Source organism: Physella acuta, unplaced genomic scaffold (genome assembly GCF_028476545.2).
Source record: "Physella acuta isolate Inbredline_101_S28 unplaced genomic scaffold, ASM2847654v3 ptg000465l, whole genome shotgun sequence".
In the NCBI taxonomy this organism is placed as follows: Eukaryota; Metazoa; Mollusca; class Gastropoda; family Physidae; genus Physella; species Physella acuta.
This window is the reverse complement of record NW_026731984.1, coordinates 361,704-378,737: the sequence shown is the minus strand read 5'-3', so window position 1 is coordinate 378,737 and position 17,034 is coordinate 361,704. Positions and strand designations below refer to the sequence as shown.

The 17,034-nt window shown below is 34.5% G+C and overlaps 1 protein-coding gene across 1 annotated transcript in view; it reads right to left on the bottom strand.

Moving 5' to 3' along the window:
- LOC131943710 (regulating synaptic membrane exocytosis protein 2) overlaps positions 1–17,034 on the bottom strand; it is a 75,986-nt gene that overhangs the window by 1,212 nt on the left and 57,740 nt on the right. The window contains exons 9-23 of the mRNA XM_059303924.1: positions 15,360–15,467; positions 14,642–14,765; positions 13,913–13,965; positions 13,596–13,720; positions 12,842–12,972; positions 11,938–12,103; positions 11,336–11,443; positions 10,700–10,823; positions 5,966–6,170; positions 4,898–5,037; positions 4,184–4,450; positions 3,402–3,531; positions 2,858–3,093; positions 1,900–2,038; positions 882–1,099 (exon numbers count right to left, since the gene is read on the bottom strand). Of these exons, the coding sequence (XP_059159907.1) occupies positions 882–1,099; positions 1,900–2,038; positions 2,858–3,093; positions 3,402–3,531; positions 4,184–4,450; positions 4,898–5,037; positions 5,966–6,170; positions 10,700–10,823; positions 11,336–11,443; positions 11,938–12,103; positions 12,842–12,972; positions 13,596–13,720; positions 13,913–13,965; positions 14,642–14,765; positions 15,360–15,467 (2,274 nt within the window). The remainder of the gene's footprint in view (positions 1–881; positions 1,100–1,899; positions 2,039–2,857; positions 3,094–3,401; positions 3,532–4,183; positions 4,451–4,897; positions 5,038–5,965; positions 6,171–10,699; positions 10,824–11,335; positions 11,444–11,937; positions 12,104–12,841; positions 12,973–13,595; positions 13,721–13,912; positions 13,966–14,641; positions 14,766–15,359; positions 15,468–17,034) is intronic.

Genomic DNA, 17,034 nt, shown 5'->3' with positions numbered 1-17,034 from the left:
CTCTACCCCAGTCCAGGCCCTCACTCTAACATTGACATTGACAAAAATACAAAAAAAACCAACAAAAAACTTTTTTTAACCTGAATCTTTAATTTTCCTTACTAGACTGATTTAAGTTTATAACTCAAGCGTTGCAGCAGTATAAAAACAACATTGTTCAATAAACCAGATTGACACCACTAGCAGTATTTAATACCAAATTTTCAAAGAGACCTGGCTGGTAACATTGTAGCAGTACATAAACATTTCCTATTCAGACCAAAGTTGAAACAGGCTAGCAGTACAAAAACTATGCTCAACAAAACCAACCTGAGATTGGCAAACTAGCAATGTTCAATGCAGTATAAATAAAATTTACTGAATGAAAACAACTTGAAAACATTTTGGCATACAATTTATTAAAACACCTCAATGAAACTAACCTGCAACTGGCAAGCTCTAGCAGTATAAAATCAACAATGTTCTATGCAGCATAAATAAAAACACCTCAATGAAACTAACCTGCAACTGGCAAGCTCTAGCAGTATAAAACAACAATGTTCTATGCAGCATAAATAAAAACACCTCAATGAAACTAACCTGCAACTGGCAAGCTCTAGCAGTATAAAACAACAATGTTCTATGCAGCATAAATAAAAACACCTCAATGAAACTAACCTGCAACTGGCAAGCTCTAGCAGTATAAAACAACAATGTTCTATGCAGCATAAATAAAAACACCTCAATGAAACTAACCTGCAACTGGCAAACTCTAGCAGTATAAAACAACAATGTTCTATGCAGTATAAATAAAAACACCTCAATGGCAACTGGCAAGCTCTAGCAGTATAAAACAACAATGTTCTATGCAGCATAAATAAAAACACCTCAATGAAACTAACCTGGCAATACTCTGGCCCCAGGTTTAGACATGAGTCCTCTGGCCCTGATGACCTCCACTTCTAGGTGACCCTTCCGGTCATACAACCCAAGTTGAATTTCTCCCAGGCAGGGGGCACCCAGAACTTGACGCCCAACCAACTGTGATGGACCCAGCCCATCCACAAACTCACCAAACTGTCCTTCAGGGCCTAGTCTCATCCCAGTAGGAAGCCATAATCTGTGGTGAAAAAATTATTGGCATTCTATTTAGTTTAGCAGGTCTTAAATGATGTCTTTAATTACATAGGCTAAGGGGATTCATACGGAAAGTCCAGGAGAGTTGAAGATTTTGTAACTAAACCTACAATGTACTTTTTATTCCAATTAAAATGATGAAAAATGTTTATATTCAAAAGCTTTCTCTGCTGGCAGAAAGTTTTGACATTGTTTTAGGCTAAAAGAGGAAAAGTTGAACACAAATGGCTTCATTATACTTTTACGATCTCTTATTTTGTACACTAACACTTGCATATTTTGTGTGTACTTACACACTAGATGTTTCATAACTAAGATGTGAATGTTTACTTACACACTAGGTGAATCACTAATTAGATGTAAATGTGTATTTACAAACTAGATGTATTTATACACTAGATGTATCACTACTAAGATGGAATGTGTACTAGATGAATCTCTACTAAGAACGTGCACTTACACATTAGATAAATCTCTACTAAGAATGTGTACTTACACACTAGATGAATCTCTACTAAGAATGTGTACTTACACACTAGATGAATCTCTACTAAGAATGTGTACTTACAAACTAGATGAATCTCTACTAAGAATGTGTACTTACACACTAGATGAATCACTACTAAGAATGTGTACTTACACGCTAGATGAATCTCTACTAAGAATGTGTACTTACACACTAGATGAATCACTACTAAGAATGTGTACTTACACGCTAGATGAATCTCTACTAGAATGTGTACTTACAAACTAGATGAATCTCTACTAAGAATGTGTACTTACACACTAGATGAATCACTACTGATACTCCCAATACTTCCATCTGTTGAATCTTTGCTGGCTTGCTTTGACATGCCCCCTCTTAAATCTACTGGCCCTATTTCCTCACTGCGCTGGAAGGAGCTCCGCTTTTTACTGCCACCTGTACCAAAGAAAAACAATAAATATTTCTTTCATCTTATTTACCTTAAAAAAATCATGCAACTAGGAAGGGAAGGAAATTTTTGCAAACTTGTACCTTGAGTTATAATAAAAAGTGAAACAATACACACCAAACATGTAGTTTAAAAAGTGTAATATGTTAAATTGAGTATAAGAAATCAAGAAGGTAATTGTTTAATTCATGCATAGTTGTACTGGATCACTCACATATCGGTAAATATTCAGTAACTAAATAGTACACCGAAGCAAATAGATAACAACCAGGTTTAGTTAACTATATAAAGATATTTTTCATACTGTTTGAAAGAAAAAGATATACATTCAATTGTTTAAAAAAAAAAGGGTGCAAAACTGGTTTTACTTCTTCAGAAAATAAAATTAAAAATGTGATGATTTAAGCATGCACACAGAAAACACCAAAAGATCATATCCAATGTTTTTACATTTTAATTTAATATAATCAGCAGGTACATTTCCATCAAATTATTTCTATTCAACACTTACTTTGGAAATATATGATAAATAAAAGGGAATTGATTAGGTTACATCGGCAGTACAATGATAGGGAGGTAAAAGATTTCAGCAAGAATTAGATGTCACAAGGGTAGAACTTTAAACATCCAGAATATAATAGGTAACTCCCAGAAATATTATCGGCAGTACAATGAGAGGGCGGTAAAAGATTTCAGCAAGAATTAGATGTCACAGGGGTGGAACACCCAGAATATAATAGGTAACTCCCAGAAATATTGGAAAACATGAAGAAAGTACAAAACAGGCATCAACCATGAGAGCTCACCAGCCAGCTGTGAGGCGCTGCTACTGCGCCGGTTTAACCCTACGAGTGCTGCCATTTTGTGGCCAATGCTGGGCCTTCGCTTCCTCCCCTCCGTGACACTTGTCGTGACAGCCGAGTCAGAAACACTGCCATCGTTTTGATCGAACCCCTGGCTGTCATTGCTAGAGCTTCTGCTAACAGCCTGCTGTCTTCTCTGGGGTATGGTTGTCCGGCTCTCCATTTTTGACGCAAATTCACTGCAAAGTTGGTGATTGCAATTTCAATATTTAAATTTAAGGTGCTTATAGGATTTTTCGGTTAAAAGTTTCACTGAAACTTGTTTAAAAAATTGTAATCAATTCAAGGTATGTATGTTATTTTAGCATTTTTCTGAAAAACATATCGCATTATATTTAGAAAGTTTAAAAAAAAAATTTCAAATTTGTATCATTAGGCAGAAAATAAAAGCATATTATATAAGCTATAATCATTGCAAAATAAGACTAGAATTTTTTATTTATTTTTTTAAAGTTTGCTAATGATACAAGCAATAAATAATAAATACCTCAGTTTTCTTCTAGGTCTTTCGGACTGCGTTGATCGTACACTGATGGTGCTAACCTTGCTGACCTCTGACATATCGCTGGTTTCTGACACGTCACTGGCAACGTCATCTGACATGTCAGGGCTAAACTCTGACAAGTTCATAGCATAGAAAATAGCCATTTATCTATCTAACATCAAAACAAGTACAAAAATAATCTCACACAGAAGACAGTGAAATGGAAAAATAAAAATTAAGATGAATAGAATGAAACAAAACAAACAGAACAAAACAGTTGGAAATAAAACTTCTATCAGTTTAGCCTCATCAAGTTCATCCAATAAACTGTAAACATTCAAGCATGTTTAAATAACAAAAAACTGGAATGTTTATACAAAAATATAAATTAAAGAAGTAAAGCTGAACTCCTAGATACATTCAACCATATGTGAGTGACCCAGTTTTGATTTGTCCTCTTTTTGGAAATACATATATACATATTTTACTGAGAATTTTTTTTTATTAACTATAACTTTTTGAAATTCTGTTCTAGCTTTTAAAAATAAACATCATTATATACAATAGCTACTTTCTTGATACTTGCTTCTGTAACTGTTTCACTTTTTTTTTTTATTAAAAGCTAATTATCCAGCTGTTCTGTATGGTGAACCAATCCTTTGAGAAACAATGAGCTACTCTAATAACAACTACCATTTTAGAGTGAGCAGCTTGAAAAAACATCAACTTCTAGTAAGTGCCAAAGCTAAACTAAATCTAGAACTGCAGTAAAAATTTTTTTTTACCTTTATGTCTCCTGGATCTATGATGGCCCCTGTCGGGATCCCTCCCCCGCTCGTAGTTCCTCTCCATGGCTCGCTCCCGCATTCTTTCAACCCGGTCGTGTGAGATGCTGCGGTCATGTAACCTTTCGCCTGACTCACCATGGCGATCTCGGCGCCGGGTCATTCTGGACTCACTTTCTGAATGCATTGAGCCAGTTCCCTGCCCCTGTTGGGCTAGTTTCATCTTCATTTTCATTATACGTGCTCGTTCTTCAAGATCTTGGGTCACTGTAAAGATATTTGTGAAATATTAATTTTTGTTGTGTGAGCTGGAGATCAAGTAACTACTTGTTTAAGTAAAATTAGGTGTGTCAATATGGAACATGATGAAGACTTTCTTTAACCTCTGTATATAAAACATGTGAGTAATTAGCCCAGTCACCTTTACATTTTCTGAGAGTTGGATAACTATCTGATCCAGGTGGACTCAGGGACAATAACTCAGCCAATATAGTAATTGAAAGACAGATTTGTTAAAAACTTCATATGTAGGAAGAGTTTTAAGACAGTTTGTCACAGGTAGAAGGTGGCAGATAAATGTTTAGGTTGTTTAAAAATACAGAAGGTTGCAGACATTCTGATAACACCATACATGTTTAACTTAAAAATAAAGAAGGTGATAGACATTATGAAGACATCACACACAATTTAAGTTAAAAACAATCTACAATTTACCTCTGTCTCTGCTGGCTTTCTGAGCCTCAAGAGGAATAGCTGGGAGTTGTCTTTTCTTGGGTGATGGAGTGCTTGAAGGTGTACCCCCTAGTGAGCGGGAGGAAGCGGGCTGGAAGGAACGTGCTGATGTTCCCGGTGTCCTGAAGTATAATTAGTTACATTCATGTAGCATTAAATAGTATACTCTTCATGTGTTTTATGAAGAATGTCAAGCAAAAAGGAATAAAAGGGGTGTATAATGCAGCGGTTTTTAACTTGGGTTTGAACAAACCCCTGGGGTTCAGTGTATCAGGGATTTGGCGGAGATCAAGACACACCCTCAACTCACATGATTTGTGATTGGATTTTGTCAGCGCATATGATAGAACTAGCGGCTGTGGCAAATAATAGTTCCAATAGAATAGCATAAGAGCACGACAAAGTAGTAAATTGTGTCAGAGCAGGATAACACATATTTGTATCGATATATTTGTGGAACTCAGGACTTCACGATAGAGCCTACATGCATCATAAATTGTGTCATCCTATGTTTTGAATTTGAAATTTTATTTTTATTTTTCTTAATAAGAATGGCTCGGTGAATCTGCATATGAGGCTGGTGGGGTTCGGTACCTCTAAAAAGGTTAAGAACCACTGCTCAAAAGATAACTGAACAAAAGGCAGGGGCTTGGGTTCAGAGGAATGAATAATGTGGAGACAGATCAACAGCAGCTTGAAATACAGACATGGAAGAAGAAGATAGTGGACAAGACTGAGAGGATAAAAGTGGTCGAGTCACGGAGGTAGATGTGGAGCCACAGTGGTAGATGTGGATGAATATATTTTCAGACAAAGTCAAAACTGGCACAAATGAGGACTGAATTTTAATTTAATTAAAAGCTAGACTACATTTTATAAGCTGTACTTAATTTGTAAACCTAACTTTCAAATTTGATTAATTTTTTTTCCACAATAAAAGACTTGAGTAATTTAAGAATATGGTCTTTAGGAAAAGGAAGGGTGTCAAGAAAAACACAGTTGACCTATAACTATAAGGCTGGGGACAGCCCTCTCAGTCAGTATACTGACCTCATATCTGGTGGGGACAATGACCTTGAGGCATCCAGCATGTGCAAGTGGCCTGGTGATCTTGATCTGGATCTGGAACTTTTAGCTGACCCCTCCCTTGAGGGTGAGCGGGATCTTTGACCAACCCCTCCTAAATCTGGCACCTCCAGTTTATCAGCGGCTGACTGATGCCGCTGTCTAGAACCAAGATCATCCCGGGCTACGACTGGAATAAAAATCATAAAGGGCATATTTATTTATAAATATATATATATATATATACATAATGTACATTGTACTACCACCTAACAAAGGGAAAAAAATAAGTTCATTAAAGTAAAAATAAGGAAAAAATATTTAAAAATTAGAAATTAAACTTATTGAGCTTTAATAAATATCATTAAATTCTTAAGTTATATTGTTATATAATTTTTTTATATCTGTGAATAAATAGAAATAAATAATTTACTCTGAAGAATTAACATTTTTATTTAAACATTCTGTATTAATCTGGAAAATTAGAAAGTAATGTAAAAGTAAAACTATTAAACCTACTTTACATATAAACATGAATACTCATTTGCAAAAGAAAATATTCAAATCTAAATCATAATTTTTAAACTATTTTTTTGTATTTCAAAAATATATTAAAAAACAAGATGGATTCTGAATATGATCATTTATATTTGTTGACAGAATTTTGAGCCCTGCCTCATGCACGCTAACTCAGTCTAAAGCAGCACTTCTATATAAATCAGATTAAACAGCATTCTCTATCTAATGGGACAATAAGTCCCATAAAATTCCAGATAGTATTTTAACTTATCACAGTGATTGATTAAGGCAAATCTAATAAAATAAGTTATAAATTATAAGAATAATTTTTATAACATTAAAAAAAAATCACATAAAGTGGATAATTACGGGGGTGTAGATTTAGGTTTGTACAAATTATTATTTTTAAAAAACCAGTGGGAAAGTCATGGCCAGTGTAAGGAGGAGAACAAAACAACAATTGGTTCAAAACTGTGGAAAGGTAGGCGGCTGTGTAGGGACTGGGGTGATGCACTAACAAATGTTTTCACATTACATGTCTAGTATAATCACACCATGTTTACCAGGTTTACCTATGTGATATTTTGTTGGCATAAATTACTTAAACTGTGGTTGTATACATTATTTAATATACATGTTAGAGTAAGTAACACTGTAAGAAGCAAATAAAATGGTTGTACTGAACTGTGTTTAAAACACTAATTGTTTTACGATTATTTTTTTCAATTATTTTCTTATCATTTGGATGAAGATGCAAAAAACTAACATAAAATGATGTAAGTTTTTTTTTAAAACATCTTATTCAAATATATTATAATTAGTGTAACAATCAGCCTAATCAGCCTAACACAAATACTGGAATAATACCAAGTCATTAAATTATTATAATAGGCATTTGGGGTGGGTGATAATTTTGAAATAAAGCACCAAATAGATAATCAATGTGTAAAAAAATAATTCTAAGTTGATATAGATATCACTGTTAGCCAGTGTATTAATTGTAACTATTTTATACTATTTTTTTTTAAATTCAAGAAAAATATGAAGTACAGTTTTTCTATTAATTAAAAATTAAAATACAAGCCTATTTAAGTATATCTTTGAAGTAGGTAGGTAATGCAAAGTGAAAGCCAGAAGACTTATAAATATATACCTCCTAATCTCTTTTTTAACAGATGTTATAGTAAGTTAACAATGCACACCTTCTAAAAAAATATATTTTTGTTCTGACACAGAAATGAATTATAATGCTACATAAATTAACAAAAAAAATTTCTGAAAATCAATAACATGGCATTCTTATACATTATATATATAGATATAAATTTTGATTCAATTTCAACATGAATTTGGCTGCATGAATGAATTTGGCTGGCAATTATTATCTGTGAGTAGAACACAACTGAGGGATAAGAAAAATAACTATCCCAAAGATAAATTTGAAAAGTAAGACCTATCTAATAGGCGTAGGCCTTATTAAAAAAAATCAGCAAAACTTATTAATTCAATAATTGTATCACTGTCCTCATCAGCAGTAAGCATCTGCCATATTGTAAGTAAAGAATATTTAAAACATAAGTTCTATTGTTTTTTACTCCTTCAGTATTATGGATAAATTATTATTGCATTTAGTTCAATATTGTTTTGACATGCATGAGATTAAATGTAATAATAATTGAGGATAATAACTCACTGTTTAGCATAAAAGGAGTTAGATCAAACAGACATTCAGAAACAAATTTAACAGAAGTAACAAATATATAGCTTACAGCAGCTTTGAAAAATGTCTACAGTGACTCATGAATAAGGTAATGTCAAATTTTAAAACAAAAACATTGTTTTATATAACAGAACAAATTTCAAATAATAAACTTTTTTAAAACATCTTTCAAAGCCCTAGTACAGGACTAAGGCTTTAGATATTTACATGAGAAAATGCACCACTTTTTAGTTAGGTATAAGATTTTTTTTTTACAAAGGAGAGTAGACAAATTAACAGGTCTAAGAAATTCCCCCATCAATTATCCCCTTCCCATTACTTATCTGTCATTATCCCAGCCCATAATTCATCCTCCCGCTTAATTTCATAACTTTATCCCTTATCCTTATGCTAAACTTTGCCCTAACCCTAAAGATCAATTTGTAATTGGCAGGAGGGATAATATTCTACTCCAATTCTAGGGCAGTGAGGAAGGTATTGTAAGTAGGATAACTGATATGGAAATAATGACGAGGGGTATTGTCCTGCACCCGAAATATACATATACCATGTGTTAAAATGTAGTTTCTGCAGTAGAAATAGTTTTATGCACTCTCCGCAATGTTTAAAATTAATTTTACAGCTCTTTACGTTAACACTAACTAAAAGCATAGAGTTTGTTAAACCCACTGTGCAGGGTATAGAGTCACTGTTGACATTTCTACGTCATGTTATCACCATGCAAATATGTCCCTTATTACTAATACATAAACAATTCTGATTCAGATTTTGATCAATTTGAAATTTAATATATTAAATATTGTAATTATAGATTTATATTTCAATAAATAATATCAAACCCTTATTATAATAATTTTTAAGTATAATTTTTTTTATATATTGAACGTTTTTTAAAGTTAATAGTTATTTGCATGATGTTATTTTGTGATAATTAAGAACATCTCTGCTAAATCTAAATGCACTGAAAGGTAACTTTAGCAACTGTTCAGCTAAACAAATTTAGGTAAATGCAGCAAAGGGGCGTTTGTGAGGAGGGTAGGCAATCAGTTACATCAGTTGCTACTAACACTTGAAACAAGAGCTAACCAAAAGGCATGGCGCGGTAAGTTCACAGTGATGCACACACAGGGGGGGGGGGGGGTCAGACAGCTGAACCACTGCTCACAAATGGTCAAGACGAGGCCGGAAAAGTTTCATACTACATAACAAAAGTCTAGGCAGCTTACATGACGCACACTGGACAAACAGCAGCCCATTTAGAATGTGTGAACAGTACTACTATAGCGCAAGACTCTGGACTTGGAGGTGCAATATATCTACCTGTGCTACTACGGCTGCGGTGCGTGCTGGCTGTTGTGGAGGAGTCACCGTCCTGCCGGGCACTACTGGTGTCTGACAACTCCTCGGAGCCCATTGTGGTCGGACTGCAAGAACTGCCCAAGGAACTAACACTGGCAGTTCCATCCCCACGTAAACTACCTCCAGCTCCACCTAGTGGATGAGCAGGTACCAACACTCCAGCACAGGTCAAAGGTCAACAGGTCACAGGTCAATGGCATGAATTTGACACAGGTCATAGTTTAATGGCATTGTTAATATTATTTCAATGCCAAAGTTAGGTGAATGACTTTGAGGCATAATTGTGTGAAGAATTGGAGGAAACTTTTCTAGAAACAAAATACTATTCACTTTTCCCAGAATAAATTATATTGTTCTCTTTCATTTCTTTGAAAAATGTAATATGATCAATCACTTGAGGGGTATTTACGGAGCAGAATTTGTTTCCAAATATGTCATCAGTCCACCTCAAGCTAGTCACTATATCTTCAAGACCTTATCAAAACTTAAGTACAGAAATAACATTTAACATGAAACATAATTAATTTTGATTAATTGTCAACCATGCAGGGTATTATGCTTACATCAATTAATCAATTTCTAATAAAAAATATTTGTACCAAATGAAAGCATTGTTATTTGTTCCAAGGATTTTGACGTTCTTAATCCAGCTTTTCCACAATTAACTATATAAGACCTTCTACAATTTATTTTATAATAACTGAATATTAAGTCTAAAAACAAATGGGTACAAAGAAATGGAGATACGAATCACTAGGTTCATTGTAAATGTGTAATTTTAAATAAGAAAATTAAATGTAACAAAACTAAACTAAAAATAATTACATTCTTATTATTCTATGAGCTAACAGGTAACTATTCTAAGTTTACTTAAGAGAAATATTTTAAAATTTTGAAAGGGAAAAAGGAAGATAGAGCACAATTCTAAATTACACTGGCCGTGAACCCCAATAGTCTTAAATTTTAAACAGGTATATTGTTTCGTAAATAAACTGTGCATATCTGAGTCTTACGACTGCAAGGGCTAGCTTTATCACGAGATGAGAGGCACATAAAAAAACAGAATCAATGAATGTATAAGACACCAATAAAACAAACAAGTAAAGCAAGATTTTATTTACCTGGAACCACTCCAATGCTGTCGTCAAAATCCAGCTCTGACATGTCACTGTCACTCAGACCACGTGAGCTGATGGGTGGTGAAAGATGGTCTTTTCTTACGTCATAAGGATCTTGACTTGTTTTCTTAAAGAAATCAAGCACAGTTGTGACATAAAAATGTTATTTAATAATGAAGCACAGTTGTTATTGTGCTTGTTAATAATGCGTTCTTAAAATGTATTTTTAGTAAAGGTTTGTAAAGCTCCTATAGCATTTTTTTTTTTTAAAGATTAGGTGTTCTTTATAATTTTTAATAGTTTAAAGTAAAGTAGCAAAGTCATGTTGTGCTCTTAAGATAATATTGTGTTTGTTACTACTTAGTTATGACAATGTCATGCCTTTTTTAGTTAAGCTTCAATGTGTTAAGATTGTTATATTTAAAAATTAATTCATTTAGCTGAAACCAAGTTGTGTCCTTAAAATATTCTTGCATTTCATTGTTTATATTGCATTTGCTGAAGAAAAAAAATATGTATTAGATGATTTCACCAACACTAACTGTGCAGTTAGATTAGTGTTGGAAGTATATGTTAAGTTCAGTTGTTTGTTTATTATTTATTTTCTCTTTGGAAAAATGGTGAAGGTCTTATACATACTGTGCGAGGAGAGGAAGCAGGAAGTGGAATGCTGGCATTGTCATGGTGGTCTAGTTGGTACCAGTAGGGCTCATCATTTAGGTTTGCTGTTGTTAAGTCAATCAAAACCTGCCAGAAAAATATTTGTATCAAAATCTGCGGGGAAAATATTTTTTATCAAGTCCTGGAGGGGAGGGGGGAATATTTTGGATATTTTTTTAATCAAAACCTGAGGGGAATATAATTTATAATCTCACTGTGAAACAATCCATCCAGTCTAAATAATTAAAATAGGCAAATTATTTTGTCATCCATTTAATTTATTAGATAGAAACATCGTCAATTAATGTTTAATCAAGTGCATTTTCTTTAAAAGCTTAGAATAAACCCTAGAAAAGTACACCTTCAATAAATTACTTCATTTCACATAAATTTTAAGGCAAACAAATAATTTAGTTATTCACTTACTAGCCTGTCTACACTGCAATGCTTCACTGACTTAAAATGACAGTGCTTTAAGGCTACTACCTTATTAAATTCAACATCTTAACTTAAAGTCTCCATGTAATACACACCTCAAGGTTTTCTCTTGCACCACTAGCTTATGACCATCATATACCTACCTCTCCCAAAAACTCGGAGGCTCCAACTCTGTCATAATCCCATATGGTAATTTCCAATAACCTTTCATGCATATCTGCTTCTTTCACAGGACAATAAATAAAGGTTTGGTTCCAAGTTGGGTCTATGGTGCTTGCAACAGTTTTAGTCCTACGCTTGCTTTTTTCACTATAAAAACATTTGCGTAGAGATGTGGTTAGAGATAAACAAATTAAAATAAATTTTTGGAAGTAAATTCAACAATAAAGTAGAGTATCCTTTTGAACATTACGGGCCATGAGGCAGGTGAAGTTGACTTCACCTGTTTCAGTGACCTGGACAGTGTGGTTAGCACTACACCTAGCAGTCTTTACTTCCCTTTACATAAGTCAGGTACCCATCAGAGCTGGGTGGAATCAGAGATATTCTATGGACTCAGCTTAATCCAACAATATTATTTGGTTGAGAAACAAAATTATGTAGTTTTCTCTTTGTTGCGTTTCATATAAAAAAACACCTGTAATCTCCTTGCATTTCATCTTATTGCATTGATTTTAACCCTATGCTTATATTATACAAAGAAATATATCCTTTAAGTTAATTAGAAAAGACCTTTTGGATAGATTCACTATTTGTAAATTGGTTTTCTAAACAGAATTTTGTAAATTTCTTTTCAACACGTCTTCTAATGACTGAAATATTTAAACAATTATGATAATAACCACATATGACTTCTTAATTTTATATGAAGTAAGCTACTTAAAAATTATAACGTAAAATTATATCACAAACACTTTCTAGTATGCTGTTCAATAGATAATAGATAAGCCCTATTACACTCTTCTACAATAAAATTCAATTTGAATTCATCTTGCTTATAATTTATAGTTTTAAATCTGTAAGAAAATTATTTAAAAAGTTAAATACCTTCTGTCAGGTAGCATATACATTTTACAGTAAGGATTTCTAAACTTTCCGTTTTCTGTAAGAGGGAGATCGATGGCACTAATGATGGAAATTATGAGCTGGTAACTCTGGACATCATACCACAGCTTAACCTGCAGACCAACAATGAGGTAATTTGTAACACAAATGAAAATAACAGGATATTTATCAAATAATTCTGTCAGCTCAAGTCAAATCAAAGAGTGAGTTTACACACTGTTGATACATTTTTATGTCAATGAGAATAGATGAAAAATGTACTTATAGAGTCTATATATCACTGAATAGTCACAGCATCTAAGAAATAATATTATCTTCTTAAAAAGGGGGTGTTAGAGTAGTTTAAGCAAACTAAATATTAAAATAACAAATAACTTACTAATGTTAACACTAACCCTATCACAGAAGCTAATCCACTTCAAAGACTTAAATTTCTAACCTTAACACTGAACCTGATATTACAGTCTTCCACAATACTCTTAAGAACCTAACAAACTTATTTTTAGAAATAAGTGGTAGCATCAATTCTCCCCATGGGCTAATACTGATACATTCCCACAAATGAAAGCAACAAAAGAACAACTCCAAAATATACTTCAAGAGGCAGTTGAAATGAAAATGTTGTAATCCGAATATCTACTTAAAATCAGGGCAAGTAGTTCTATATGAAAATGTATTCATCCTATGTCTATTTAAAATCAGGGCATATAAGCCTATATTGATTCTAAAACATTACCTGCAATTTGCCTGTGATTGGTGGAGAAAGAGGTCGCGACCGTAACCTTGACCTTGGTTGAGGCTCAGGGACAACACTACGTCGAGATCTTTGGTTGTCTGGAATAGCTTCCTTCAAACCATAATCTGAATTTGAATAAGCAAGAGTTAAAATATTATAGTCATTTTGAAAATTGTTACACTATATTTGCAAATAAAATAATTAGTAGGTTTATTATGTTACACTACACAACAACTAACATAATTGTATTAAAACAGACTTGTTGCTTATTTTTAATTAGATTTTTAAAGTACAGAGCTATATTAGGTAAACTTTACCTCTGGCATGGTCAGTAAAGGAAGACTGGACACCAGGAGGGGTCTCACCATGCCTGAAATAATTACAGCAAAAATTTCTGAATGTTAAGTGTACACCATGAAAAGTTTTCGAATGGTCCATGGGATAGATGAAGTAGAGATCATCAGTTTCTCTGACCTCAGTATAGAAATGAATTGTGTGGTGAGCACCAAGCCAAGGTCTTTAAGAGCCAGGTACCCATCAAAACTGGGTAGACTCAGGGACAAGAATAAATTTGTGCTTGGGTAGTAAACTAGAGACTTGCGGGTGACCAGTAGTGTGCTCTATTACTCAACCATGCTGCCTCACAAATTCTGGATGTTGCAGTAGAGCAGTAGAGAGATGATTGCTAGTCAGATGGTCTAATAATTAATTTCTGGCTCAAATATGCACAGTGTTGCTGAGGCCACTCAGCTGTAGTGGGAATCTAGCATTAGTCATGTTAGTGATAAACTTATCTGTAGTCACAGAATCAGAAACTATATGTCAGGGTAAGTGATAAGCTTAGCTGTAGTCAAATAATCCCATGACCACAGACTAGATCTGCCCTTTCAACTGTAAGGCTTTTAAAATTACTTATTTAATCTTAAATATAATATAATTTTGCTTAAAATATTTTTTCTTCTAAATATTAGTAAAATATGAACTATAAGTAAGGTGGACATTATAGTAGTAGCATCTAGAAAAGAATGCAAATGGAAGCAGCTTACTTAGTATTTCTGTGAACAATGAGTTCTACTTGAGGTTCCTGTTTTGACTCTAAAATAATATCATAAACTTCTTCAAAGGTTGCCCCCTGCAGTGAGCGACCATTCCACTCCACAACTTCATCACCTGTTGTGAATAGGTTTAACAATGTCTGGCATGTTCCTTTTAAAAAGACTAGTTATACTAATTTTTATATTACAATCAATATTAAGGCATAAATAGAAATAGGCATATTGGGGATCATTAATAAGTAAATTGAGGAGCTGTCCCACCATATGTAGGGAAATCGAGAACCTACCCCATAATAAATAGGGAAATTGATAATCTGTTCCATCATAAATAGGGAAATTGATAATCTATCCCATTGTTAATATTAAGGAAATTGAAAATTATCAGAATCTACCCCAACATAATTAGGTAATGGAAGAGATATCTAGAATCTATCTCATCATAAATAGGTGATAGAAGAGCTATCTAGAATCTATCCTATTATAAATAGGTATTGGAGGAGCTATCCAGAATCTATTCCATAATAAATAGATAATGGAGGAGCTATATAGAATCTATCCTATCATAAATAGGAGTTATCTAGAATCTATCCCATCATAAATATGTATTTGAGGAGCTATCTAGAATCATTCTATCATAAATAGGTAATGGAAGAGCTATCTAAGCATTAAAAAGAATGAAGTCCAACCCTAAAAGGTGACCTGCACAAACCTGGACGCAAATGGCCCACGGTGTCTGCTATACTTCCTTTCTTTACTTTTGTTATAAAGGCACCTAATTTTCCCGTTTCTGATACTTTCCCTCCAATGACCTTTAAACCTGGAATTGAAATCAATCAATGAGCTAATGCAAAGAGAGATGGAAATCGATTATTAATTAATAAACATGTCAATCAATACTGTGGGTAGTTTAATCAATCATTTTAAACAACATGAGCCTAAAGCAAACAGCAATAATAAATTTAAAAAGAAAAAATAATCACATGAAGAATGGTTTGTTTTAAGCAGGTAAGGTTGGGTTTTTATTTAATCTGCCACGGGTCTAGTTAGCTTGAAAACCAGTTTTAAAAAAGGGAGGAATTAACTATTAATCTAAATCACAAGAGATGCAAATAGATATAGGGAAAGTAACTATGACCAACGAAGCGGGGAATGTTGTAAAATATAAGGGGGAGGGAGGAGCCTACTTAAAAACCATTTCGTTACTCGGTTAAACAGAGGCCTATCTATTTTTCATAGCCAGTTAGCCTGGCCCGTTTTCCGATGTCTCTTCAATTTTTTATCCCCAGCGTAGGACTAGTCTTAAGGACGTGAACACGGGATCACAACCGTGGAAAAGGTGTGGGGTGGGGGAGGGGGGTAGAGTCGCAGTACAAGGGGTGTGGGGTCCTAGAGACGTGGAATAGAGAGGGTCCATAGTTTGGAATATGGAGGGATCCACAATTGGAAGAAGTGGGGGGGGGGGGGGGGGTTAACCGGCGTACAAGGGGTGGGGGTTCTAGAACTGTGGAAAAACGGTAGGGGTAGAGACGTGCAACAGAGTGGGTCCATAGTTTGGAATATGGAGGGGACAATTGCGGAACAAGGGGGGGGGGGTGGAGCCGTAGTACAAGGGGTGGGGGTCCTAGCTATGGAACTAAATAAACGAAAGGGGGTAGAGCCGTGGAACAGAGAGGGTCCATAGTTTGGAATATGGAGAGGGCAATAATTGTGGAACAAGGAGGTGGGGGGGTACAGCTAAGGAATAAGAGGGATCACAGCTGAGGAATAAGGAAGGGGGTGGGGGTCACAACAGTGGGGAAGGGGGAGGTCAGAGCCGTGGAACACGTACCCCTAAATTATTCATGTCCCTCCCCACTGTTAGGGGAGATAATTGTTCAGATAACGCCCAGACATAACACACGAGTTAGCCACTCACACACGTATTGATCCGGCGAGTTTTATCGATTCATCCGCCATTCATTCATTAGCCAGGCAAGTGAGTTGTTGTGTAACCCACATAACAGGCAGGTACATGAACATGGAAATTAAAGCTGCTTGCGGGATAAAAGAATTGTATTCAGCAATGGAACTGTTCGGTTAGCCGTACCCTCAAGATCTGATCGCTTGAGTCGCTGACATAGTACTCATTCGAAGCGGTTCGTTTTGGGTTGGTAGGGGAGGAGGAGGCGATGAGGGAATGTCTAATGAAAAGAACACTTTGAAATAAGAGCTAGGTGCATATACACTAAGATTGTATACACAGTAGGAATATACAATGACTACCATAGATGTGATCGGATATACTGTAGGCCTATACAATGAGCACAATGGCTGTGATCGTGTAATTGTAGACATACAACATGACAACAATATCTGGTATCGTATACAATGTGGGCATACACCAT